The 27,937-nt window shown below is 36.7% G+C and overlaps 1 protein-coding gene across 13 annotated transcripts in view; it reads left to right on the top strand.

The window, feature by feature from the left end:
* Positions 1-27,937, top strand: part of LOC134531133 (protein turtle) — a 423,117-nt gene that overhangs the window by 298,249 nt on the left and 96,931 nt on the right. For 8 of the 13 annotated variants that reach the window (XR_010074944.1, XR_010074945.1, XM_063366727.1 and 5 more), the window contains 6 exons: positions 210-497; positions 1,413-1,603; positions 5,314-5,532; positions 7,674-7,945; positions 13,237-13,409; positions 27,507-27,578. Coding sequence is in view for 11 of the 13 variants with exons in the window: in XM_063366727.1 (XP_063222797.1) it covers positions 210-497; positions 1,413-1,603; positions 5,314-5,532; positions 7,674-7,945; positions 13,237-13,409; positions 27,507-27,578 (1,215 nt within the window). In the remaining 2 variants the exon portion in view is untranslated. The remainder of the gene's footprint in view (positions 1-209; positions 498-1,412; positions 1,604-5,313; positions 5,533-7,673; positions 7,946-13,236; positions 13,410-27,506; positions 27,579-27,937) is intronic. The other 5 variants (XM_063366729.1, XM_063366728.1, XM_063366726.1 and 2 more) reach the window with 1 other exon arrangement.

Below are 27,937 nucleotides of genomic sequence, written 5' to 3'. Positions count from 1 at the left end.
GATTCATCGGTATCCGCATCGGTGCACCACTATTTTAAAGCAAAATGTGTTCAATTCGAACTTTTGGTGATCCGGACAGGGTCTAGTCTGGATTAGCAGGACTGTACTCTAGCGATAAACTTCAAAAGAGGTGAAATCAAACTAATGACAATAATGCTAGGGTAATGATGGAGGGCGAGTGCTTGCAGCTGCGGGGATAACGTGCACAGGTGGAGCGGTGATCATGGTGCCTCCCACGAACCAGACCAAGCTGGAGGGAGAGAAGGTGCAGTTCTCGTGCGAGGCCAAGGCCTTGCCGGGAAATGTCACCGTCAAGTGGTACCGCGAGGGAGTGCCCGTCAAGGAAGTGCCTGCCTTGGAGACCAGAGTCACCATACGTAGAGACGGCTCGCTCATCGTGAACCCGGTGAGCGCGGACGACTCCGGCCAGTACGTGTGCGAGGTGACCAACGGCATCGGGGATCCCCAGTCTGCTTCTGCCTTCCTCAATGTCGAGTGTGAGTACTCGACCTCGTTTCAGTGCTTGCATCTGACATCTGACATCTGCAACAAGATACGTAGAGCGCAGCACTCACAACGGCCTTTATTTGTGGCAGAAACACAAACACAATCAATAAGACTCCCTTCAAAAATTTTGTTCAATGATATTAATTATTGACTATAAAAATATTACAATAATTCTGAGATGTTGTTATAGGGCAAGATTTGATGAGCTTCAATTCTAAAACCATTATATTTTTAATACTTTAAAGTTAGCTTTTTATTTATTAAATTTAATTTTGATTGATAATTATATTTGTGACATTGTCACATCCAAAGTTACTTGCCCCCCACTTTCGTAATAAGTTTATTAAAGATTTTTTATGGTTTTATAATCAGAAATTATACTTGGTTATATTTTCTGATTTGATGTATTTACCAGCTGTTTATCCTTTTGAGAAGTATTTGTCCATTTGCAACAGGTTTTTTGAGCATTATTTAGATTTATTTAATGCTTTTTAATAATTCTGATGATTTGTTTACTTTATTATGAAAAAGTTGTGTAACACCCCTCTTACAGAAGGGCTGTGGCACACATCCCCACACACTAGGACAGCATCTCAATACCATAATGGCTATGTTCAACTGTTTTCAAAAAATCGTAAACAAAATGTTATCTTTGTTACCCTTAATTGTATAAGCAAGTAGAATCGTAAACTTTTTTTGTTTTCTGAAAAATTAGCAGAAAACTGATAGCTAAAAATGATTGTAGGCATTATTATGTATGTAATGACTTGATTAATTAATTATACAGCTGAGCAAAATTGTGGATATGAACTAAATTGAAACATGCACAAGCCATTTGAAAAGTTGAAGTGAAAATGAAGCAGGAAAGAGAGGAGGCCAGGAGGATTGTGATGTGCTGTGAGCAGACCCTGCGAAGGTGACCTTCACGCCCACGGTGCAGTACCTGCCCTTCCGGCTGGCCGGCGTGGTGCAGTGCTTCATCAAGGCCAACCCACCCCTGCAGTACGTCACCTGGACCAAGGACAAGCGCCTGCTTGAGCCCTACCAGACCAAGGACATTGTCATCATGAACAATGGCTCTCTGCTCTTCACCAGGGTAACGCACATCTGCAATCCAGTGCATTTTGGCCTGTCAAATATAAACATACTCATGCTCCCTCATGTTTGTATCCTTGATTTTTACGCCCCTTAATGTTTTTAGGCCTACAATTTTCCATATACAGTAGACTCCCGATTATCCGGGTGCGGATTATCCGGTTTGCGGATTAACCGTGCCATATTTCACTTCCATAAACCATAAAAACGAAAATAATTTTTTTACTTTTTTTTTTATATTTGTAATGTATTGATGTGACTGAGCATTTTATGCCGTGATTCTCGACGAATAATGCTGCCAAACACGTTACATGCATAGTTGGTAAGTATTAATGTGTGTCATGAACTTCAAAACAGTAGGAGCAATGATAAACGCACCCCTGTTAACCGCGACCTTGTGAACCGGGCTCAGGTTAGCGCCGACACGGCGCCGCTGTTGCGTGACTCACGCGACTGATACTGCTCGCGTAGATTTAAGTCAGCATTTGCTTTGTGTGGTATTGTTTTCTGTAGTAATATTTTGACAGTAATGTCTAATAAACGCAAACGAGTGGTACTCGACATTAAAACAGGCTGCGCTAGTGGCTTATTAAGGCAGTAACGAACTTTGTAAACAGAGTCGGGAATTACGTTAACAGGTTAAATAATTTTGTGTTATAATACAACACACTCAAGTATTTATGTTATTTTGAAATCCTATTATTAGAAATAGAAATCAAATATATCTTGTATATTAAAAGCATTATTATTTTGTAACTGAAATGTTTTTAGCGCCTACTTAGGAATGCCTAGCCATATTATGTAAACAAAGCGTTTTGTGATTTTTTTAATTTTAAATTTAGACTGTTAAATATTTATTGTAATTTAAATATACGTTGTTTAATCACTGTTTTATTATTAGTGCAATGTTTTCCTGAAATGAATTTGGACATTGCTATGAGGGGCGGGTGTTATAGTGTTTGTATCGACAGTCGGGACAAAAAAAAATTAATTAAATCATTTTTTCCCCCGTCATCGCTTTAACCATGTTTTTCGATTATCCGTGGGCCCCTTGCCAGTCATTACCCCGGATAATCGGGAGTCTACTGTATGTACATATTACACTTTCAAATATTTTGATGCAACAGATAGCTGCTCAGCTTAGTCTAGTTTCATACAGTTAATTTGAAAATTGATGCTTCATATTTTTAAAGAACTAATAATTAAAAAATAAATAAATTCAATTTTTTTTAATACAGTAAAATAATTTGCATTGCTACTCTAAAATGAACATTAGCAAAAAAAAAAAAAAAAAACCTAAACATTTTGGCTATTCAGTGTATGTGCATTACAATGGTGTATCTTGTTTGCTGTTGATGGTTTTGAAACAATAGCCAGGGCTGCGTGTGTCATTTTCCTTCCCGTGATGTATTATTGTACACTGTCATCGTGGGATGAAGCTAGGTGGCGCAGTGGTAACTCACTAAAAGTGCATTCCAGGGTACCCGGGTCAAAGTCCTGGTTCAGCCACCCTCATCTCTGGTTCCAAGGATTCCCGATATCACTTAGGCAGTTGCTCTGATGATTGCTGCTGTAGGCCCGGTATCCCTGGTCCATGACCTTGTGTGTTACCTTGCTGTTGACGTGACAACCCCAGTTCAGTCAGAAAGTTATCAAGTCTCCACCTATTCCCTTCTCCACCTATGCACACAGAGAAGATAAGGACCTGTCGGACTGCCTATATTGGCAACTCTTGCCACATTGAGTATAGTGAATGTGAGGTTGAGTGGGTTTTGAATGTAAATGCTTCTGTTTCTTCCTTGTGCACTTCCATATACATGCTGGGCACCCCAGCACTTAATAACAGCACGGGCTACATCAGGCTATTTTATTTTAATACTATTATGAATTCTACAACAATTTTGAATAGCAATAATATTTGATGTTATCACAATGTCTTCATATTGAGAAAACAGTTAAGATACACATCTGTGTCCTATAAAAAATTATAGAACTTAATTGAGTTACATTGTGAAATAATAAGTTACAAATGAAGCTGTACTATTGTTGAGCATTACTGGTAAAATAGTTAATGTAAAAGTGAATCCATTTTGTATGAATCTTAAACATATAGACATGAAAACAATTTGGATGATAAATTCAGAGGTGGGCAAGAAGCCGTTCAGGCTTCTGTTAGGTACGTGAAGAAACCCTAGTGATCTGAGCAGCTAACCTTGTGAGCCTCTTACCACCCTTGGTTAGAGGAGCATTCAGTGTGAACGAGTGAACAAATTTTAAAATTTCTTTTAATGTACTCATTGATTGGGAATTTAATTTTTTGCATCTGTTTTATTTTCTTGCACAGTAGCGGAACATAAATTTACAAATTCATTCTTTAAATCAATAACTTTGAATCAAATTTATTATATCTATATATTAATATTAATGTTTATATTACTGCACTATAAATGTATCTTAATTTAAGTAGCCTTACTGACATCGTCCCGGGCTATGCCCTCCCTTAAGCTTGATGTGTATCGCCGCTTCAGACTCCTCTTCACACTATCACCCTCTGTTCCAAACCACCCACCATGCGTGTGCGTGCGTAGGTGTACGATTGTTTGAATAGTGCGCCACAAACTACTGCTAGAGGGCACGGTAATCTCAGTGTTTCGCTCCCATATTTAAGTTATTAAATTAAGATGTTACCTGTTTTATTTTTGCCCCAAGTGTTTTACGTTATAGCCAAACAAGTCCCGAAGTGGACCAGATTTAATTTTTAGTATGTTTTAAATAGTTTAGTTAACCAATATTGTTGTTTGCAGCCATTAGGCTAAATTTAAATAAGGTTTATATGTTGTTACTTCTTTTTCCCGGTGGCATGTTTTTCCAAATGGTTGTAATAGTCATAGGTTGGAAATGAGCATGTGACCTACCTCGAGTGCATACTGAGAGAAGGCCAGTCTGTCGCCGCCACTACCTAGGAGCTCTGCTCATCCGTCGTCTTCAGTTTTGTAATCACTGCTCCTCGTCCATCTGTTCACTTAATATACATAAATCGCTACTACATAACTGCAGGGCTTACCTCGGGTAGTAGACTGTTTGATCTAATTATTATTTTTCATTCATTAATTCAATTTTTTTATGTATCACAAACTCTAACTTGTCCAGCGCACGTGGTTTCCTGGACCAACCTTCAAACTGATTCGTGCCACCGGCTTTGTAATAGTGTAACATGATGTAAAGGGAGAACAGACATATAACGTAAATAAAACTCTGAAATAAGAATAGTTGTTTCTTTGATGTGAGCGACTGCTTGGAGACAGGTGTGTAGGCTGCCTCCACCGCAGCATACCATCGTACTTAATATAGCGTGTCCACCGCTGAGAGTGGACGTAGTTTTTTGTTTTATATGCTTTATTATAAATCGGGGGTACGAGCCTTGCTATACTTATTAGAGACTTTTTTGTATTGAAAGCTTATCACCTTATAGTTGACATAGAATATTACTACATGTGCCAGCCTTTAAACTACATCAAAAGGAAAAAAAAAAATTTATAAGTTGAAATGAGTGAAAAATAAAAAAAAGTTGGGTAGAATATGTACGAACACATTCTTCTCTATGGAATGCAAATGTTTATGTGAAAAATTAGTATGGGGTGAGATGAAAACTAGTGTTTTCAAGTAGTTGGTGTATGCAGTATTAGTAAAGTGTTGATGATGGCGCGGCAGGTGAACGAGAACCACCAGGGCAAGTACACCTGCACGCCCTACAACGCGCAGGGCACGCAGGGCTCGTCGGGAGCCATGGAGGTGTTGGTGCGCAAGCCGCCCGTGTTCACCATCGAGCCCGAGAGCCTGTACCAGCGCAAGGTGGGCGAGAGCGTCGAGATGCACTGCGACGCCCAGGAGGCAGAAGGCACCCAGAAGCCCAACATACAGTGGCAGCGGGTACGTGTCTCACGCTCGCTGGAAGTCCGAACCTCCGGCTAGCTCAGAACTGATCTGGATTACATGTAGTTGGGTGCAGGGGGGCGTAGCCAGGAGGGGGTTTTAGGGGTTCAAACCCCCCCCCCCCTCTCTTAGCACCAAATTATTAATTAATTTCTTATTAATCACTCAAACAAATTTCATATTAAAAATTAATAAAAATTTTACCATTACAATATTTAAATTTAAGTACCGAAAAATGCTAAAATAGCACTATTTTACACCTTAAAATCCTAATTTTCCCGGGGGAGGACCCCCCGCTTTAAAAGGGGGGGGGGGGGGGGCATGCTTCTTAACACCCCCCATACACAAATCCTGGCTATGCCACTGGTTGGGCATGGAAATTAATTACTCCTCAAGCCACACTAAAACCTTATAAATCATTTATGCCGAAAAATAAAGTATCTCAAGAACCATTACTGATTTTTACTGCTATTTATTTAATCCTTCACAATGGCTGTCATCTTCAAAAAACAAACACTGTTCTCAGCTTTTACACAAAACCATCACAAAACCAAGTTCACTGCCTTAAAGGATTTACATTCCAGCTACTACAGAACTGTACGACAAAACCAAAGTTATTAAATTCTCTTAATTGCCTCTCGACTCGCTTTTAACCTTCACTTTTAAGGGAGTCGCCCGATGCAATCTTTTGACCCTAAGATCACACGACGACTAGTCAGGCAAAACACAGTACAAAACACACACAAAAAAGGTACCATTCTATTGGCTACAAGTGCTTCTCTTACAATTACTACTCTGTGATTCTCGGGTCAGAGAGCTCTCCCATGAACATCCAGGACATCAGGAATCTTTCTTTCTTCCTTTCACCCACAGAAGCCATTGTTATGTGTTCTATAAATGTCACCAACACACGTAAAAATATAGTTATAAAAAATAACATTTAAATGAAAAAATAAATTATTGTAAATCACTCTTATCTAATTAGTAACCTAGCCAAATAAATGAAAAACCAGTAAAAATATATTTAAAAGGCTTTTCTAAATAAAATAATAAAATATGAGAATTAATTACAAGAATATTAAAAATTATGAATACAAGTGTGAATAACCAGGTCACTATAACCTTAAAACTATATAATCAGCTGATCCACCTGAATGACAAAAGCATAATATTTATTCCTCTCAGAAAATACTTATGAAAGTTGGGGAGGGGAGGGTTCTACAATGCTATAATACATGCTTGCCACGTGGTTTAATACAAGTCACAGTCAGCTAAATGGTTCATAACCAAGTAGTAGTTTAATACAATATCAGATTAATTAAATGCAATTAAAATACAGCTGAGTTCCGCTAATCCGGACTAAATGGGACTGGAGCCTGTCCGGATCACCAAAAGTATGTATTTAATGGAATTTGCTTTAAATGGTGTGTAATACAAGTTTTAATTGGGTAAAATCTATTAAAGTCTGTTTTTTTTCTTCAGGATTACATTTTTTCCTAAAGCTTAAGTTTAGCTGTAATACTACTGTACTCTTAGACCTAAGTGTTTAACCTATGAACTGACATAGGATTAACCAGATGTCCGTACGAGTGGGGTCCAGATTAGCGAGACTACTGTATATACACTGGTCTAAATAAGTAAGGGGTCCAACACTCACAATTAGGTTGACAGAATGCTACACGCCTTGCAAATAGCAACTGGATGCAGGTGTCATCTTAAAATATCCATAATTGTCTTAATGGAGGTGAACCTCTTTGCACGTAGGCCCTTAGTGTGTGTCCTATTAACAAGATAGCACTGTACAGACCATATAAACTGGGCTGAGGAACATAATGGATTGGGGCAGGTCAAATGGGGATCCCTTCATTCTACGAGTTGCCATTCAGCGAGGAACCTGATAATATATGTATTTTCATCTGGAAAGAACATGGAACACAACTCAACCCGGCAAGTTTGTGGTACTAATGCTCTAATTAGTTTTGTTCGATCGATAATAAGTTTTGTCTGATCACGTAAATATTTTGTTTAATATAGACAAGTGTAGAAAAGTTAATATCTGGGAGGTTTTCTTGCACAAACTTTATGTTTGAACACAACTCTCCTCGTGATGGCTTGTGAAGGCACGGTGTGTGTCGCAGAGGGATGGCTCCCCTCTGCAGAGAAACCGTGTCCGTGTGAACGGCGGCAACATCACGATAGAAGGCCTGCGTCGTACGGACTTTGGTTTCTACCAGTGCGTCGCGTCCAACGAGGTGGCGACGATTGTGACGGTGACGCAGCTGGTGGTGGAGGGGACCCAGCCCCACGCACCATATAATGTGACGGGCAACGCCACAGAGTCAGCGGTGACGCTCAGCTGGTTGCCGGGCTACAGCGGTGGCCCCGACTACAAGCAGGACTACACAATATGGTGAGTGGCGTCCACCCCGCCGCATCTATTCACCACAATTACTCATTGCCTCATTGGCATTCATTCAAGCAAACTTGCAGTACTACTACTCATCTTAGAATCAAGTTTGACAAATGTAATTCAGGTCCAACCAAATGTACGTTTAACCCATGAACAAGTTGTAATTATATAATGTATATATATACAGTTTACAGGCTTTGTGCAAAGATTATTCAGCGGTTTCAGTGGTTTAACAAGTATGGTTGTTATCTCGCCAAGTTTACCACCACATTGCACCTCCTTAAAGGTCATGTGACTATGTGAAGGTCATCTGCTAGTTGGATGGTGTATGGAAAACATGCACAATTTTTTTTATGATCTTGTTCCATTCTACTAGCATTGTTTATTACTAGGCCTGTGCGAATATTCAAATTTTGAATCTAAATATGAATAATAAGCTATTGGTATTCGATTCTACCTGAATACTAACACTTCGAAATAATGAATATTCGTTCACTTACGAATACTTGACTTAGCATACCTCGTGAATGTGTCATAAACCAATGTTCACTGGTGAGATTAAGTCATTTCCGCAATGTAAATACCCTTTTTCTTTTTAATGGGACTATGTGACATTTTAAACATAAAACAAGTATTAAAAATTATTTTTTTTGTTATTGTCTTGCTAAACAGTAAAGGAAAAAAAATGTGTAAACAATTCAAAACATAGCATATTTGTCATTTCAAACTTGTAAAAAAAATATTATTTGTATTCTTTTCAACACATGCACCAGAAGTGGGGGGGGGGGGGGGGGGGGGAATCAACAACCATGGACTTCACCACAAAACACGGACACTTCATTGAGATGGGCATTAAAAGAAGTAATCATCATAGTTTCAACGGCGTATAAATTGATGGTCACAATTTATCTAAAATCATGTGATACAGTAGCAGCTTACTTGTATATATCTATAACAGATGTTGGAACTCAAAAATGTATTTAAAAAAATGTAAATAATGGTTAGTATTACAGATGAAATTAGCAAAAAATTGTGTTTATAGTATTGCTAAACTAAAATACATTTACCTGGCTGCTGTTAGCAACAAAAACTCACGGATAACTAGGGTTTAAATATCTAAATATCAACTCATTCAATCACTAATTTGGTAATAGAGCATTTAAATAAGATTTACGTTTTTTTGTAAAATAGATTGCAATGGATTACACGGTGCTTTGCGGGTAGTAAAAATTTTCGGGATCAGTATGCAGAGTAGCAGATAGAGAAAATAAGGTGAATAGGAAATGAAAGGTTGTTTTTTGGTTAGGTTAAGTTAGGTTAGGTAAATTTATATTAGCTACAAAATTTAAAAAAAAATTATTTCATAATTTAAATATTTTAACAAACATTTTTCATATAATTAGTGTAGCTGATTACATAACCATTATTATATGTCTAATTTTCAGAGGTTGCTACATGACATGAAAATTAATTTTTTTTGTGAGATTCTAATTCTCGTTCTTTTTATTCGAATTCAATATTTGTATTCACAAATAATTTCATATTCATTTCCAACTAAAAGACATATTCACACAGACCTATTTATTAATAATGACAACCTTCTTTCACAGTGTTTAATCACAATATAATATGAATTCTTAAATATGATAACCAACAGGCCAATGTAAATTACAGGAAGGCATGAAGCAGTTTATTAATTTAAAATAATTCAGAAAACATTTTTGAAATTTTTTCAATAATTTTTAAAACCTGTGTTTTTGGTATAAACAAAAAAAAATGAGCAGTGTACCGCATCACACACTAAGATTAGTGGCATTTTTATTTTTGTTACTCTATACGTACTCCGAAGTGTTATTGGCAGTCCGATCCATCACTTCCGTTTGGGAAGGGGAGGGGATGGTGGAGTGGATGGGGGTGGGGGTGATAAGCGACCTGCTTTCTGCATGCGTGGGGTCAGTGGTTGAAAGTGGCTAGATGACGCTGTTGAATACAGAGCATGTATTTTTACAATCATAATCATTCTAATATCATCATCAACTGCATCACCACCACCACCACCCTACCCCCAGCCCCCACCCCCACCCAAACTCAAACTCAAACTCATCTGCTGGGATAGTTTAATTCTAAAATCAAGTTCAGAGAAAACCCAGTCGAAATTAAAATGGAGGAAAAATAACGTATGTTTTGCTCTCTCAGATAAGCACGATAGCTTTACAGCTCTTATGGTCAACAAGGGAGCGTAAAAAGAATGGTGTTTTATTTTGACTCTTTGCCGCTTCACCCCTCTGCAAGGCTGCACCAAGTTCACTTTTTGATATAAGAATCTTCTGTATAGCAGAACCATGTGGAGAGTGGCCGCTGCTTGGAGCTTGTGGACACCAGCAGATAAATGAACACATGGTGGAAGACCAGTTTTGATTGGATCATCCAACACCACGTCACAGAGCACTACTGCTAGCAGTTGCAGGTGTAGACTATGAATACAATCAGGCTTACGCTCCATCAATTCACTCTAAACATTTTTTTCCTCACTCACCCTCTTTCTCCTCGTCATTAATGCCCGTTGTCTTCTGACTCCAGGAAACTGTGACACAAGAACATCACCTAGGATGACTTGTCATGTGAGAGTGTAGCGACTTTAAGCCAGAGTGGCCACCTGACTGGGAACATTGGGAGAACTGATTAGCAGTGAATATTTTGGTACCGGGAAATGCATGAGAAATATATGAATTTATGAAAGTCATAGCAAGTTGAAAACAGCTTAGTTAAAAAAACTGCATGCATGCCTACAAGCTACTATGTTTCTTATACTACATATTTTTGAACACTATGTACAACTTAGTTGAAAAACTACATGCCGTGGCTACAAAATGCATAATTTTTTACATTTATGACTACTGACATTTACTACCTGACACTCTGCATGAGGTATGACAGTTAACACCATAAGTCTCTCTTCTGTTTTCTGCACTTTTTAATTCCCTCCAGTTTCCATTCGTGGTAATGATTGCAGATGCAATCATAATTATAAAAATACAGTATACGGTAATACGTGATATGACATGTAAAAACCCAGAGGAACTCATTGATGAAACATCTTAAATCATTATCCACAAAAATACAGCACTCTTATTTGTGCCTTAATTATTTAGGTGGTTATGAAAAGATGAAATTGAATTATTACTATGCGCATGCACGATGCAACAAAATTTGTACAGGATTAAATAAAGGCTACAAACAAATAAAAACTGTATATGTGTTTTTAAATATTATACTTTAGTGATTGATATTGAATATTGGTCACTATTATTTAAAACATTTTATTATTGTGAATATTAGTGATAGAAATTATGTTTATAAACCTTTACAAGTATTTCTTAAAGTTTATTTATATAAGAGAGGTTATGTTCCCGTACTGTGTATAACGATGTCTGGTTGCTTGTAAGCTTCCATTGTCACTGGCAGGTAGTGTCTTTGGAATATTTAGTAGTCTCCTGGCCGTTTTCATGGGAGTGTTTGTGAGATTATGTTCCTGAATCTCCAGGAAACTTTAATTAGTTAAGTTACACAGTCTGCCATCGGGGTAGGCCTCGAAGTTTAATTAAAAATGATTTGAAATAATTACTACGGCGGATGATGACGGATCAGTCGAGAGCAATAGTTGAGGTCGACGAGGTACTGGGGTACATCCTACCCCGCACGGCGAACGGAAGAGACTGCCGCGGGCTATGTGTGTCATGGGAGCAGGAAGTGCTGAATTTACCATTAGTAGATAAATATAACATAACAATTAAACATAACATATTTAAACCCTTTAAAAATTACAAGTTAATTTTGACTTAAGTATTATGTACATATTTCAGTTATTTAATTATTAAGTACATTATTTCAAAAGATGCAGTCTCCACTGCTACAGTTAGGGTGTGCGCCAAAAGGGTTCGCTCAGTGCGACCGAACACACGCACACATGCATGCACTCGTTAACGTGAGGTTTGAAATAGATATTAGTGTCGGTGGGAGGCACATCAGGCTTAGGGAGAACATAGCCGTGGTCGACGTCAATATATTATAAATTAGAACTAACACTCGGAATATTTATTGATTTTCATCATAATTAAAATTCATCTATATTATTTTACTAAATTAAATAATCAATTATGTACCCATGTTTATATTAATATTAAATACTGATTTATTTTAATTTTTTAATTTTATTGAATTTATACTTTACGTACCAACTATGTTTATATTATCACACCAAGTCCTTTTATTATTTAATTTATATTAGTTATTTGCATGCAAAATTAAAGTTATGTTTTATTATGTCAAGTTAGTATAGCTTCTGATACACATATATCAGTTATTACTAAAGTATTTCTAGTCAGTCATGATTTTTAGTGAGACTGAGCCTAAACAGATACTTGGCTGACAAGTCTCCACGTCAATAGTAGGTTTGCAATGTAGAACCACTCACCACTCCTTAAAAACAGATGCATACCAACAAATGTTCATCAAAGCAGAAGTACTTTTTTGTTAATTTTTATTATTACAGATTATTAATTTCCACCATTTGTCTGGAGGCTTAGTGGAAGATCTCTTGCAAATTTAAAAAAAAATACCTGTGTTTAAGATGGTATTTGAATCAGTGACTATGTTGTTAGAAGTTTGGGACAGGTACTGGCTTTAGTGTGAAAGAGTGTCATCTGCAAACTTGAAATGTTGAAAAGTTAAATTCAAGTGATCTGCTTTGCAGTAAACGTACAGCCATGCATGACATTTGCTATCTATAATTATTCTTTTAATTGATGTTTTCATGTTAAAGCATAATGTATATGCTTATAAATTGTTTTCCGGAGAAATACTTGATTATAATTTGATTAGAAATTTACAATATTATAACTTATTTCAATGTAAAATTTGACACATCAAGTTTTATCAGTTATGTGCATTCACAGTGAATACTTTGGAAATCCTTGAGAAATCCTGGAAAATACCTGGGGAAAACCTGGAATTTGTTACTGCCAGGAGAATGACCACCCTGTAAGCTCTTAAAATGTGCATAAAATTCCCATTTTATATGCCAGATTAAATGGTGCTGTGTATGTAATAGTTGGAAATAGTATGTGGGATTTGTAATAGACTAAGGACTTTTAAGGTTAAATATTTTTTTTTCCCCCTTTCTGTCGTTTATAATATGTTGGGGACTTGTTGGAAAAATCTTGTGATGTGAAGGTGATGCATGGCGGTTGTGGAGCGACGGCAGAAGGAAGATGGCGTGGTTGTGTGTGCAGGTACCGAGAGGCAGGCATGTCCGAGTGGTCGACCATCCCGGTGACTCCGTCGGGCTCGACCCAGGTCACCATCAACAGTCTGTCGCCCAGCACCATGTACGAGTTCCAGGTGGTGGGCAAGAACGCTCTGGGCGACGGCATGCTCAGCAAGGTGATCACTGTCCGCACCCTCGGTGAGTACACCACCGCACACTCCGTGTACTCCAACCCTGCTTATTAACAGTTCTCACCAGAGTGCAACCAACTGTGTTTCATTGTGCTGCTGGAATACTTGCATTTCTTTCTGGAGGCTTTGGGTTGAATCCTCAACACCTGCACCCTGGGAGAGGGCGGACGGAGTTGTACTGCTACATAATTTTCTGCTTATGTCATGGGTAAAACATTTTTCTGTGTACACAACGATTTTCTTTTTCATTAACTTAAGATTCCATTTGTGCCTAATTCACACCTACCCGACAGCCGGGTGAACGATGCAGTGTACGTGATTGTGGGGAAGAGATGTGTACTTGCCCGATACATGTGGTGATAGGTAGATGACACCTCACTGCCGTGCTGTTTCCGTGGGAAGCCGGCAGCTCCCACTGCGTGGGCAGGTTGTCATGTCAGTGAAATAAACCAGAGAAACAAGTGGGGCTGTGACATGTTGGAGGAGAGAATATCCAGCCGTCACATGTCATCTGTGGTCTCTGTTTCTATTCTCTTAGTTTGTGTTTTCTTGTGGATGTGCTGTGGTCGGATGGATGAAAATATTCACTCAAGTTGTGTCAGCACCGGCCAGATGTTGGTTGCTCGACAGCCGGGTAGGTGCGGAATTAGCCCTAATGTTTGTGCACTTATGTAAATGAAGATTACTCTGAAATGTATGAGCATGTATTAACATAATATCTAATATGCTCTCTGAAATGAGACTCAGACATGTCACAGATTTGTGAGATCATCAAGCAGGCATATAGACAACAGGGGCACATTGTTTGCTTTATCTTAAGGTGTACACAACATGTGAAGCTAGTACTGCTCAAGGCGGTGTCTCCTGTGGCATGTGACGGTTTCTCTACCCTGTGTGCATTGAGAGTGTGTGATATCAGCACCTGGTCATGTCCTGTTGTACCTGGAGTAGTCTTGTATTGCTACCACCAAAAACCAGTCCCTCACTTACACGTCTTCAGGTTGCGCGAATTCATTAAGCGCTATGTTAATTTTACTGCCCCAGTCTTGAATAGCATGTATGTAAATTTCAGTCCCTCATATGAAACAATTGAGTGGGCAATAAAATTTCTTATAGAAGACAGTCTATTGACACATTTCACTCTTACTGCACTTGAACTAATGGAAAAAAATTATATAAAGCTCATCTTCCTCTTACAAAATCAACTCACCTAACACAACTGTTAGATTAAGCTGTGTTGTATTCAGTAAAGGGCACATGAAGAGAACTATTAACCAGGTGGAAGAGACCTACGTTGCTGGAAGAACAATGTGCATAGAAATTCATTACTCCCCTTACTTATTGAACGAGCGTAGGAGTGCCACAACTCCAAAAATCGGGACTAACTTGATAGCTGCGTTTGAGAGCAGTGGAATCATCCCCATATTTGAAGAAAAAAATTTAAAGAATGTCTCTGTAGGATTGATTGATCATGAGGCTTTACATTCTTCTTTTATAGAATCTTTGGAACAAAAATGTGAAGCTTGGGCAGGGGTACCTAAACCAAGGATGCAAAAGAAATTGAATATTATCCCTGGCCAAACTGTTGACAGAGATTCCTTTGGATTTGTCAATGATGGAGCTACAAAAATTCAAATGTAGAACAAAAATAATTAGGTACATCAGAATAAGAGAAGTAAAAGAGATTGAGAACTCATTGAAGAAGTATGTGGTTGATGCCATTGATGATTGGAGTGAAATAGGAGGAGGGATAAATCTTCCAATAGCCATCAACAAAAGAGGAATTTTTTGTGTAAAGGAACTCAAGGATAAGCGGGGATAGGGGTAGAGTGACTAGTTTTACACCACAGCATGTTTTTTTTTTTTTTTCAAGATGATGATGATGATGATGTTATATATTGTCTGGTCATGTAGGCACCTTATGTTTCAAAAATACCATTTGGTTCCTATCATGTTTCGTGATTATAATTTTATTTAGTTATGTCATAAGAAGTCATTTTGTTCATTTTAGTTTTTATTTTGTTCAGTGGACTTATGCTTTATTTACCAATTTTGTGTAAGAATTCATAATAAAGAATTGTAGAGCAATTTAAGTGACCTTTACTTTTCCCCAACATTGAAAACACATGGAAAAGTATAATGGGGCAATGTCAAGGGATCGGAGAGTGACATTGCACCTCAGTCAATTTAATATATTTATGTTTTTGGGATGGTTGTCAATGTATATTTGTATGGTAGAAGGTCAATCATTAGTTCTATACAATGTTTAAAATATTAAAATTCTTTTTCAGAATTTATAATGGTTGTCAATGTATATTTGTATGGTAGAAGGTCAATCATTAGTTCTATACAATGTTTAAAATATTAAAATTCTTTTTCAGAATTTATAACAAAAAAAAATTTCGTAGTAAAATATTAATGGAGCAAAGTCAGGCCATTTGATGGTACTTTTTAAGTTGCAATTATTACCATTAAAGTGTATCAAATGTATTCCAGGATAGTTTCGCAACACTAAAGTTTCATTTGGCGCACCAATACACCTGGTACATCCTCCGATATTCACGTAAGCAACTATATACGAGTTAATGTCACCAGATGTGGGTCCACTATCTAAACAAACAAAATCACTGAAAAAGTGAGCTCTGTGCATGCACTGCAATTAAGGAACAGATCATCAAATGATTGGACACCAAAAACCATTCTCTAAAATCAAGGAACTTACTGTTGCCTATCTAAGGGTTTGGGAGCTATTTTGTGCACTTGGAATATGGTTAGAGTACAGATGTAGCATAATTAAAAACTAAAAGTTTTTTTTTTTTTTTTTTTTTGTCTCTTGAATTACCAGCCTAATACTTTAACTTGAATATGATGTCTTTTTACAAGTAATATTTAAAACTTAACTGTAAATTATTTTGTGATCATATTATTTTTTGTCATCTTGCAACTTTTCATTTGACAGAAACACAAATTGTATGAAAAAAGGTGGTTGTTATATTAATGTGAATGATAAATCCTTGGAATTACTTTTTTAGCTTTCATGAACACTGAAAGTATTTTTTTTATTATATATTTATTTAGGCAGACCATTTTATTACCTACATATTTTGTACGTAGAAATTTATTTGTTGTAAGGTATGATTATTTTTTTTATTAATATAACTATTTTGAGTATCTTTTAATAGTATTCAAATAAATAGGGAAACAATGTGATGCAACACATGAACTAATAGTAATTAAGTTCTGCATGGAGCATACGTCTTAATTTAGGTACCATATTCTAGTACACTTTTTTTTTACACATCATGATTGATATAAATAACCTAAAAGAACAAAAAAAATGTATTATTAATACCATTTTACATAATATTGCTAAGCATGACCTTCAGAAAAATTATGTCTATTTGTTGTTTCAAAATCAAACCGGTGGTCATACAGTGCCACAACAAAGATGGCGCCCATTTGTTTACTGTGTCCCAGAACAATCACTCTCTCCCTACTACTATGCCAAACAGACAAACAATTATACAGTAGCATGCCAATATAGGTTCTGCTAGAATTATGTGCAGAGGTGGAGGATGTAGAAAAATATGCTTCTAAAATATAAAATAAATATATTATATTTTTTGGTGGAGCGATATCCAAGTGTAGGTCCTTTTATCGTGGACGGCTTCTATTTAGATTTAAGTCGTATAAAACGTCGTATAAAAGTTAATCTGGAGCGAGGTGGTGCAGTGGAGATATACTGGACTCACATATAATAACATTGGATTTGTGAGATTGTTTTGAGCTAAATTTAATTGGTTTTCTAGTTAAGATTTGTTAGTAAAACCGGGTCTTAGTATTTTTCAAGTTTTTTTTCTTTTATCTGAGCCGTTTAGTTATATAGTTTAACCTTTCGCTCTAAAAATCGAATAATTTAATAGTCAACGTAACTGCTCCGGCAGCGAATTCTAGCGGCAGGTGCGGAACTAGCTGTGATTTGCGGCAAGAAATTTAGTTGAAAACACAATTTACATTTATGTATTTATCACGCTGTGTATTATTTTAAAGTTATCTGCATTAAATTTTGTGTCCGAGTTTCGTATTATATGTTTATTTGTGACATGAGAACACATGAATTGGCTCGTTATTGAGGTTACATGTTTACACCTCACTGGCAAGTACTGAAAGACCAGCTAACAATTTTTATATTGTTTTTCTGTTTATTGTTCATTGAACTCAAGACCATAGTCAACTAAAATCACATTTTTATGCAATAAATATGCACAATACACTTCCAAACATATTGAAAAATCTCGGTCAAATTTGTTAATGGGCGATATCCAATCAATGGAGCAGAAATAAAGGATGATTTTTTTTAATTTTTTTTACATACACCCTTGAGAATTAGTTTTCTGGGTTGAATTTTTAGTGACTGAAGCCCTTAAGCATGGACAGATTTGTATATAATATTGCACGTGCATATTGTTCAACAAAAAAAAATTCACAACTAATTCTACAATAGTACACTGTAAGTCATTGTTATGAAATATCAAAGGAAAGGCATTATTTTTTATGGTTACTAAAAAAACTTCTTAAATTTGTTTCCAGGCTATTTTCTTACATAAAATGAAAACAAAATTGTTAATGTGTGAGTTCAGAATAACAGGTCTAAGTTAATTCTTTAAAAGTAAATTTCTGAAGTATTAAGTGTATACACAAATAAATTATGGATACAGTAGAGCACCCCTCAACCAGAATCATCGGGGGGAGGTCTATTCCGGTTATGGGAAAATTCCGGTTAAGGGGAGTTGCGGTAGGGCCGGCCTCCGGGCCGGTTGAATGACCTTCATTCAGGCAAGCTGGCAGGCACGTGTTTCTTATCACTGTGGATGGGTGCGTGCGTGAGGAAAGAGGAAGAAACAGAGGGATCAGGGGAGGTATTAGGACTACAGCTGCGGTGTTGACGTGCAAGCGATTCACACTTCCGGGAGAGTGTATAGTCACTGCCACGCACAGTTTACATTTCACATACACAAGTATAACACTTAATGCATCTCGTCGACGCAATGCGCGGGAAAGACTGGCTATAATTACCTTGCTCTCTGACAGACGTGTAATTAGCTCTCTGACAGACGTGCGCGCGCCTAGAAGGCATGTACAGTCAGGCACAAGCAGAAACGCCTCGTTCCAGTGCGGAAATGTTTTGTAATTTTAAATTTTTTTAATTTTTTTTTTTTGAAAATTAGTTCCGGATATCGGGAGTTCCGTTTGTGGGAATTACGGTTGAGGGGTGCTCTACTGTAGTAACAATAAGCTTAGAAACAGTATAGCGACTCTCTTAAAGAATAAACAAAATTGAGTCAAACTATGATAGATATGATGCTTGGTTGCTATAGCAATGTCAAATATAATTTTGAAACATAATTTATAAACCATATATGTGTTTTTGGCATTGTTTTCTTAAATAGTCCAAGCCTAGCTTACGTTCCATATGACAACCCGTATGAAGTGTAAAAAAAAAAGACATACCCACACATAACAAATTTTTTAAATAAGAACTTTATACGAATAATGAAACCAAAAAATTATTACATATATACATATTTTTCAATACTTTATTTTCAATATGTTTGCATCATTATGGAGTCCTGCAGTAAATTATATAATATAATTTTTTTATGAAATTTATATTAAATTTGTTAATATCAAATTTTTAAAACATACAAACTCATAACATGCTCGTACTTAAAATATTACTAAGTATATATTGGTTTTGACCAATTTTTAAACTAAAATATTTATATTTAATTGTGAATTGCGCACGAGACCTTAAGAAAATATTTTCGCTGTGATTTGATTGGCTATCTTTTTGTGTTTTATGGCATAGTTAGGCATTTGTTATAATACAGTTACTAACCGTTGTCATGAATGCATATTATTGCACATAATAGTTCAGTGAACAACAATTATTATTGAATATTGGACTATGCATAATTTTCCGCTTCACAAATGATCAATTTAGCAGAGCTTTCTCATTTAAACAAAATATTATATAACTTTAAAATATTTATTTGAACTACGCAGTTTGAATAATAAAGTATAATTAGGTTTTCACTATAACAAAGAATAAGACCAAAAGTATGGTTCCCAGTTTTAAAAACCATCCAGTAAATTTGGATTGCTGAAAATCTAGTTTTCTGGATTTATGGTTCACAAATACTATTTTAATAGCCGTAATTTCCCTGGTATTTATATTCAGAATTTAAAATAGATTATTTAATTAAGTATTTGTAATTTTTGTTTAGAAATCATTAAAAATAATATAGGCTAATTTAAGTGTAGTATTTTAAGTCGACAACAGGAAGCACTCGTGGTCTAGATGGTTATTCATCTCCTCCTAGCAGTCAAAGGGAGAACTATGTAGGGACTTAATGAAAGACCATATGAAAACCTTCGCCACAAACACACAACCGAAAATTTACCATTCAAGATCCACACAACTTAGAAACACACAATTTGGAAATACATAACTTAGAAACACACAACACCGAAACACACACTTAGAAACTTCATAACTTAGAACTATCACAGCCTAGAAAAACACAGATTAGAATGGTCATAACTTAGAAACATACTGCTTAGAATGCCATAACTTAGATCCATCAAGGCTTAGAAATGCCATAACTTAGAAAGCCATAACTTAGAACCGTCATGGCTTAGGAACTTCTGTCTTGTTTGTTTCTAAGTTATGACAGCAATCCAAATTAAATAGGTTTAAATTAAATGTGCATGCTCATTTTATCCAGTTGTGTTCAAATGCAATGTTTTTCAACCATACAATGTAGCTCACAGTTTATTTTAAAATGAATGAAAATTAGTTTGTGTAGCAAACCAATTGAACAACCAACATATGCTCTAATATATTTATAAAAAGTATTGAACTATTAGCTCCTCAACTTATAGTACCTACTTTTTTATTCTGAAACCAGCAAACATAGTTTCTGCAACTTGGTTTTCTTCACATTTACTTATAATTTATCTGGAATTAGCATCAGATATGAGCAAAGATATTTTTGATGGCCCTTAGACATCTAATGTCATTCCAGCATTCACTAATTTATGTGTAAATCTACATTTTGCAAATCCTGAAAGTTTGCCACTTCTCATGGCAGTGTATGGAAGGCCAAACTAAGCGATGCTCAAGAAAGGTGCTGGGCGTATCACAAGTGGACGAAGAAACCTTGGGGGAGATAAGAGTCGTTTTAAATTTGAGCCCTTGAATCCAAGATGATTTTGGCTTGTTAAATTAATGGTTTTATCTGATGGTGCTACATATAACCACAACAGGACCTTAAAGAGAAGCTAGAAAGAGAAAGTAAATATTGGAAGATGTTCTCAAAGAGTGGAAAAAAGAATACCTCCTCGACCAGAAAACCTTTCTCATAGTGAGGCTAGAAAAGGTGATATTGAGCAGTGCAGACGACCACCAGAACCCACGTGACCACAAGTGCGACCCGGGCCTGAGCCCTGAGGCGTAGTAGCTGACCTGTCGAACTGATGACCTTGTTGCAGATGGCCCACAGTTGGACAGAGTGTGGGAGACAGAGTTGAATTGAAATACATTATTTTCCTTCTTTTCTGGGTCTCCTCATTGTAGTTTCAAGATATCTTTGTTGAGTTATTGAAAGAAGTGAATTAGAGTCATGAGCGTAGTATTGTGTTTTATTTAACGTCATAATGTAATCATGAGTCATGGTGTCATGCATTGGCATTTCCCCCCCCCCCCCACTCCCCCCCCCTTACAAACACTGAATTATTTATAAATTTTCTCATAATTCCTTATCATAATCCACCAAACTTTCTTATTTATTATTTTATTGCAGTGTTATAAATAACAGGACTTTTTGAACCACAAACAGAATTTACTGAATATTTCAGTTCTAAATGTACTAAAATTGTATTAGAAAATTTAATTTGGCCATGGCCTGACAGTCATCATTCTGTATCCACCATGTTGCATGTAGTTGGTACATTCTTGATTTTATAAACTCTCATGCCAGCTTGTTTGTCCAAGTTCAATGCACAAAGTTGTGATATATGGTGAATAGTGTATAAAAATATAATATGCTTCAAATTATAATTTTATTTTATAATTCTTGCAAAAGCACAGGAATTTTGTCATACCAAGTGTGAACAAACATATTTTCCATTTTGTTTAAATTGGTTGATTTTTGCATTTCTGTTGGCATACTGTAAGCAAGAGGCTAGTACCATGTGCTGTAGAGAAAATCCATTCTTCCTCATCACAGGTCTATGGTTCTGAACTTGTAAATTGCTGCCTTATTCCTCTGCCTTACTGATACTCATCACATTGCAGATGCTCTGTTTGTCGCGTACTCAAACATGGTCCAATATCTTTCGTGGTTCACTTTGATTTTCATTTTCTACAGTATTAGTAAAATACTTCTTGGCAACCTTCCACATCCCATCCTCTTGCCGTGAATCATTTTGGCTTTCATAATCTCCAGAGGCCTCGATGATCGAGTGGTTATATCACTTGCCACCTGCTGAGGCGATCATGGTTTGATCCCCGGTGGGGTCAAACCAATTCATTCATTCCGTCCACGCTCCATTCTCATCACATATTGTTGTCTCTAACACCTTAAAGTACACACCACCTTTAGTCCTATTTCCTTAGTTCACAATCCCCATAGTTGCATGTATTCACTACTCTCCTTCTTACAACTTAATTTTGTGAATATTATAATTGCAAACTTCATTTCCTTTGCCTCTATCTTAGTGTTGTTTTCCATATTCACTAGGCCTGTGCGAATACTAGTTTTTTATGTGAAGCGAACATAAAATTGAATGTTTAAAATATTAGCAAAGTTGAATCAAATTGTTAATATTGTTCTCGGTGAAGTGTATTTGATATTATAAAATACAGGATTGAAGTTAAAAAAAATTGTTTAACATTTGTAATGTTTGATTTTGAACTGTTTAAGTGATTAACCAATTGGGCCTTGTGTATAATATTAATATCGATCATTCATAAAAGCAAAAGGAGTGCCATCATTTTATTTTTTTTAAGTAACCAACTTTATTCAAGCAAAACGTATACAGCACAAAAAAGAAACTAAATATTTTTATGAGCAAATACTAGGCTTCCAATGTTTTAAAGATGTGCAACAAATGCAGAGCTTCTCATAAGACCTGAAGATTTGCATCACAACTGAAGCTTCAAATAAAAAGAATAGCAAATTTCCTGACGAAGAAAAATTGAATATTAAAAAAGAGCTTCAATTCATTCACTTAGTTGGCATTTTGCATAGGCCTAATATTCACTCTCCATTTTCTACAGCATATACTTACACTTGAAAATTTTTCGGTTCCAACAAATTACTAGTATATCTATACAATTTGGTTTTGGTGTTATTATGTTGGTGTGTACATACGTACTATAGGTTCCTTGCTTCACCATCTCTCTGCAGAGAGCTTTTCTAGGCTGCTATAGGCTGCATATCCAACAGTCAAATTCATGGGCTCGACCCATGTGGCTGGCTAGCTATGTCTTCATTTACCATTAACTATAAAATAGGAAAGGCCTTTTCAGAGCTATCAACTTGAGTCCTCTTACAGAAATTCTGTAGTAAATAAATAGGTGAAGGTTATATCAAGTGTGTAGAAACAGGAAGTTCAGCTGTTCATTTAAAATACAATGGAGCATTTACTATCCAAACCTCGGTCAACAGAACTACTGCTTAAACAAACATGTTCCAGAAGGCAAAATTGATTAAAATTTGTGCACCATGCACTGCAGAATTTCTGCATGCGGCTGCAAGCATTGTTAGCATAGGCGCGGTTTTCCCCTCCCTGCCAAGAGTGGCTTACGGTACCAACGTCGCATCGTCAGTGGCTTGGAGCTTTCGATAGTGAGACTTGTAGTGCAGTTTGTCATGCCGTACACAATGGAATCCAAACATCTATTGAATCCAAACGAATGTCAGCATTTCTGATAAACTTAGAATAATAGATCAGTTGAAGAATGGTGTTTGTGGATCTAGTTTAGCTCATGAGTGTGGAATTGAAAATGCAACAATATCAGTTAATAAAAAGAACAGTGATGCCATTACAAAATTTGCAAGTGTGCTTGACAGTGAATATGGAAGCTTGCACAGAAAAACAATGTAAATGGCAGAAAATCAGGACTTAGACAGATTTGTAGCCAAGGAAACTAATAAGTGGCCCTTTGATTTGTGAAAAAGCTTTTGAAACAAACAAGAACCTAAAATATAAGCTGATATTAAAGCAACTTCCGGCTGGCTTATGCGTTTCAAATGGAATCAGGGAATTGGACATCCAAGGTGAAAAACTGTTTGCTGATACTGAAGCAACTCAACTTTTCAAAAATAAAGATAAATAAATAAATTTTATATATATATATGTATGTATGTATATGTATATATATATGTGTGTGTATATGTGTGTGTGTGTGTGTGTGTGTGTGTGTGTGTGTGTGTGTGTGTGTGTGTGTGTATATATATGGAGCGCTACAAAAAATCAATGTGTACAATGCAGATGAAACGGGTTTGTATTGGAATAAAATGCCGACAAAATACCTAGTTTCTAACAATGAAATCTCAGCACTTGGTTTCAAGGAAAGCCAAATAACGCTGACGTCGACCGGGGCTACGCCCTCCTTAAGCCCGATGTGCCTCACGCCGTCGCCTTCCCTCTCCTCCCACCACCACCCTCTATTTCCAAACTTCCGCCCCGTGTGCAGATGTGTGGTGTGCGTGTGAGGCTGCCAACAAGAGGCGGGAGTAAAGTCTGTGCCACGACCCCTTTTATTTTATTATTCAATTTTTAGGTTTACCTAACTGTCTTTTCTTTAAATAATATTCCCTAAGTGTTTATGTTTTAAGTGCTAGTTGGTAAGGACGGTGCAGCGCCCCATGCGGCAGGCAATGGAACTACCCGCAACCAGTTTGAACCATATTCCTAATTAAAATAATCAATACTCAACTTAAATAATTAAGGAAACCTTGGTATAATTTTATTATAGAATTTTTAGTGTATTTGTTTTAGTTAAAATATGTATTAATAAATAACAGAATAGACTAACGGTAAATCCAGCGCTTTCCAACCGCCATGCTGCCCTGGCCTCTTCAGTCGCTTCCGTTCGTCACCCGGGGTAGGGCGCTTGGTGAGCACCTCGCAACTTCATATTTTTCTTAATCAACTGATCTTTTAACATCCGCCGGACTTTTTATCATTCTTAAACCCTTTTTGTATCTGCGAGGCCTACTCCGGGTGGCCGACTCGTTTTAATAAATATTTAAGTTCAATTCTGACATTTAATCACGATTTGCATCCTAAACTAACGAGGCCAGGCCACGAGGTGACCTGGTCAGCCTGTAAACTTATTCTCTCCCGCCGTTGGCGTTATTAACAGTTTCATAGTGTATGTAGGTGTAGCGCGATTGGAGACGTGTTGTAACGTTGCTGAAATAAAAGGAGTACGGCGAACGTGTGATTTTTAGTTGAGTGACCACGTGTCCCTGCTCCTGAACCTCGAGGCGTGTGGGACGCCGTAAGAGCCCACTGTAACGATATCGCGTGCTAAGGGAACCGGGCCTAGCCCTACACGGGTCACGTCACACCCTGAAGGGAGTCTCCGCCGGGTCCACGTGCCCACATCACGTGGTGGCGCCCACTCCGACATTTAATGTGTTCGTTCCCTTACATCCCTAGTAGGACAACGGATTAATGCTCTGGTATGTGGGAATGTTACGGGTCACATAGGCTTCCTTTGTTTCTCATGGGAAAAACTAAATATCTGCGTTGCTTTAAGGGGATAAAAAAATAGCCAGTCATTAATAAGAATCAAAACAAGTCATGGATGGATACAAACTTTTTTGTAGAATGGTACAACAACATATTTATTCCTGAAGTTAAAAAGCATCAGCGTGTAACTGGGAATTCTGGAGATGTTTTGTTGTTGATTGATAATGCCCCAAGTTATCCACCAAATATTTCATTGGAAAGAGAAAATGGCAAATTTAATGTTGTTTTTTTTTGCTTCCAAACGTAACTTCAGTCCTCCACTCAATGGACCAGGTGGTTATTGAAACCTTCAAGCAATATTACAGAAAATCATTGCTGTACATGGTTCTAATTGGGCAGGAAAATGAAAAAGCTATTCAACAGTTGTACAAAGAAATAAATTTGAAGGATGCTGTGTACATGGCAGAAGCTTAGGCCTCCGTCAAGCACACAACCCTTGCTAAAGCTTGGAATAAGTCTCTTCCATCAGATGACTCTATGACTCTACCACTGCACTTGAGGAGCCACAGAACAGTGAATTTGTTTCAGAACTGGCTGAGTTCATTAAAGAATCGGCAGGAAAACCTTCAAGAATGGCTCAAATGTGATGTTTTAACTACCAAGTATTGACAGACAGTGAAATCCTTGCTACTCTCATGGGAGACCAAAGCCCTTCAGAAGACTATGACGACAAGGAGGAGTTTAGTGACGGAGAACGAGTTAAAAAGGAACCATCCACTGAGGAACCTTTTCAGTGCCTAGAGACAGCCTTGAAGTGGTCGGATCAACAAGAAGAGCGTGATTCTAATAAACTGTTTTTATTAAAACGTTTAAGAGATTTAGAACCAAGAAAAAGAGCATCGTCTCTGAAGTAAAAGAAAATTTTGTACTTCTTTTCTTAAAATGTATGTAGACCTATGGTACTTTTAGTTTTCTGCAGATTTCTTTGATCATTTTATTCCTTACATAATTGATTCTTTGTTTCATTGTTCCTGTGTTTATGTGTTTTTTTGTGTACTGCAATTTGTTTACATATTAGTTCTTGTGTGGGCATTGTATTACAAAATATATAAATATTTGTGTTTATTATCACTGTGCTCATATAACCCTAGTATGATCCCCCCCCCCCCCCCCCCCCCCCAAAAAAAAAAATTGGTTATCTCCGAAATATTGTTTATCAGAACACACCCAGTTACCTATTAGTTTGGATAGTTCATGCTTCACTGTATGTAGATTTCTAAGCAAACACATGTTAACAAACATGGAATGCTTAAAACAAATTTGTATTTATAGCATAGTTTTGTGAAGCTAAAGCTTTAAATGTTTAAATGTGTAATTTATAAGGTATTATTTATGTGAAAATATGTTTTCTATATTTTTATGGTAGTTAATTTTTTCTAGTGATTTTAAATAATTGTCTAAGGTAGAAAAAAATTGCCTAATCAACATTTTCAATCAGTTTATAAATAATTCAATTTTTTAATCTTCTGTCAAATATTTTTCAAATTAGTATTCAGATACCTTTTTTTTGTTTACATGAATTTCATGAAAATGGGAGATCAACTTTTAATGTACAAAACTTCTAAACAAGCAGAATAGTTACTTAATAGCCCTTTAAAAAAATATTTAAACAGTCCTTGAGAGTGTTTAAAAATTGCTTGAAACCTTTGAGTTGAAAAGATTGTGAACCATCCAATTACTTTGATACGTAACATTAAAATCTCCTATAATATTTTGACCACTGATCATTTTAACTTTGGCAGTGATGGTGAAGCATCAAGAAAAATTTAATTTACCATTTTTTTTGTAAAAAGTGTGTTTGTTATAAATGAAAGTTAAAAAAATATATTATTTCAGTTTTAAATATTGGAAGCTAAAATCAAACGGTTATATAAAAATATTTTGGAATATGTTTGGCAGAAGATTTGCCTAATTTTTAAGGACGAATAGATGGTATTCTATAAAAGTAATTCAATCAAAGGTAACATAGAGATTGTGAACTTAGAAATGTAGAAAGATTGTGTCCACTGTGCATTCAAGACTATATTCTCATGGAAGGGCTGAAGATTTGGTAGCTAACAATGCATTTCTGTGATGATAACTTGGCTGCTCCTGGTGGGCGGTGGCTGAAGTGTGCTCTGAGTGTGCGAGGAAGCAAGATGAAAGAGTGATGGAGTATACTTGTCACGCACTCTGCATTGTGGTGCATAGCTCTCTTGCCTTGCTACCCTCTGTTTCTCTCTTGTGCTCTTGACTAATTATCTTGTTGTGTTGCCTGCCCTACACAATGTATCAGATGCGGGGATCACCCGAACACTCCCAGCTGTTCCCGTCTCCGAGAAAGACTTCCCTCGATCCCCGGATGATGGTAAGACCTTCCTTGCAACTGGCTGCTCTGTTTGTGCCCTGGGGTTGTGCGAAATAAACCATTAAACAGCGTCACGTGAATGCCGGTGGTTCGCTTTGCTTTGCACGGGACTCATTTATGTACCTTGGTCATGATGCTAATGTGGCATTTTGTTGGATTTGTTGGAAAGATGAGAATACCTTGTCAACATCACTTGACACAATTACATAAAAAATAAGTCCCATTGTAAAGGAATGTTGTTAAAAAAAATTGACAGTCGTTGAGAGTAAAAGTCAGAACCATGACTGTAGAATATTCGCACAACCTGTCCTCTAATGTGTCTGGCTGGCTTGTGTTCGCTGCACTAACTTCTCCCCGCT

This window comes from Bacillus rossius, chromosome 3 (assembly GCF_032445375.1).
Source record: "Bacillus rossius redtenbacheri isolate Brsri chromosome 3, Brsri_v3, whole genome shotgun sequence".
NCBI lineage: Eukaryota > Metazoa > Arthropoda > Insecta > Phasmatodea > Bacillidae > Bacillus > Bacillus rossius.
The sequence above is the reverse complement of the archived record's forward strand: the minus strand, read 5'-3'. Positions and strand labels throughout refer to the sequence as shown.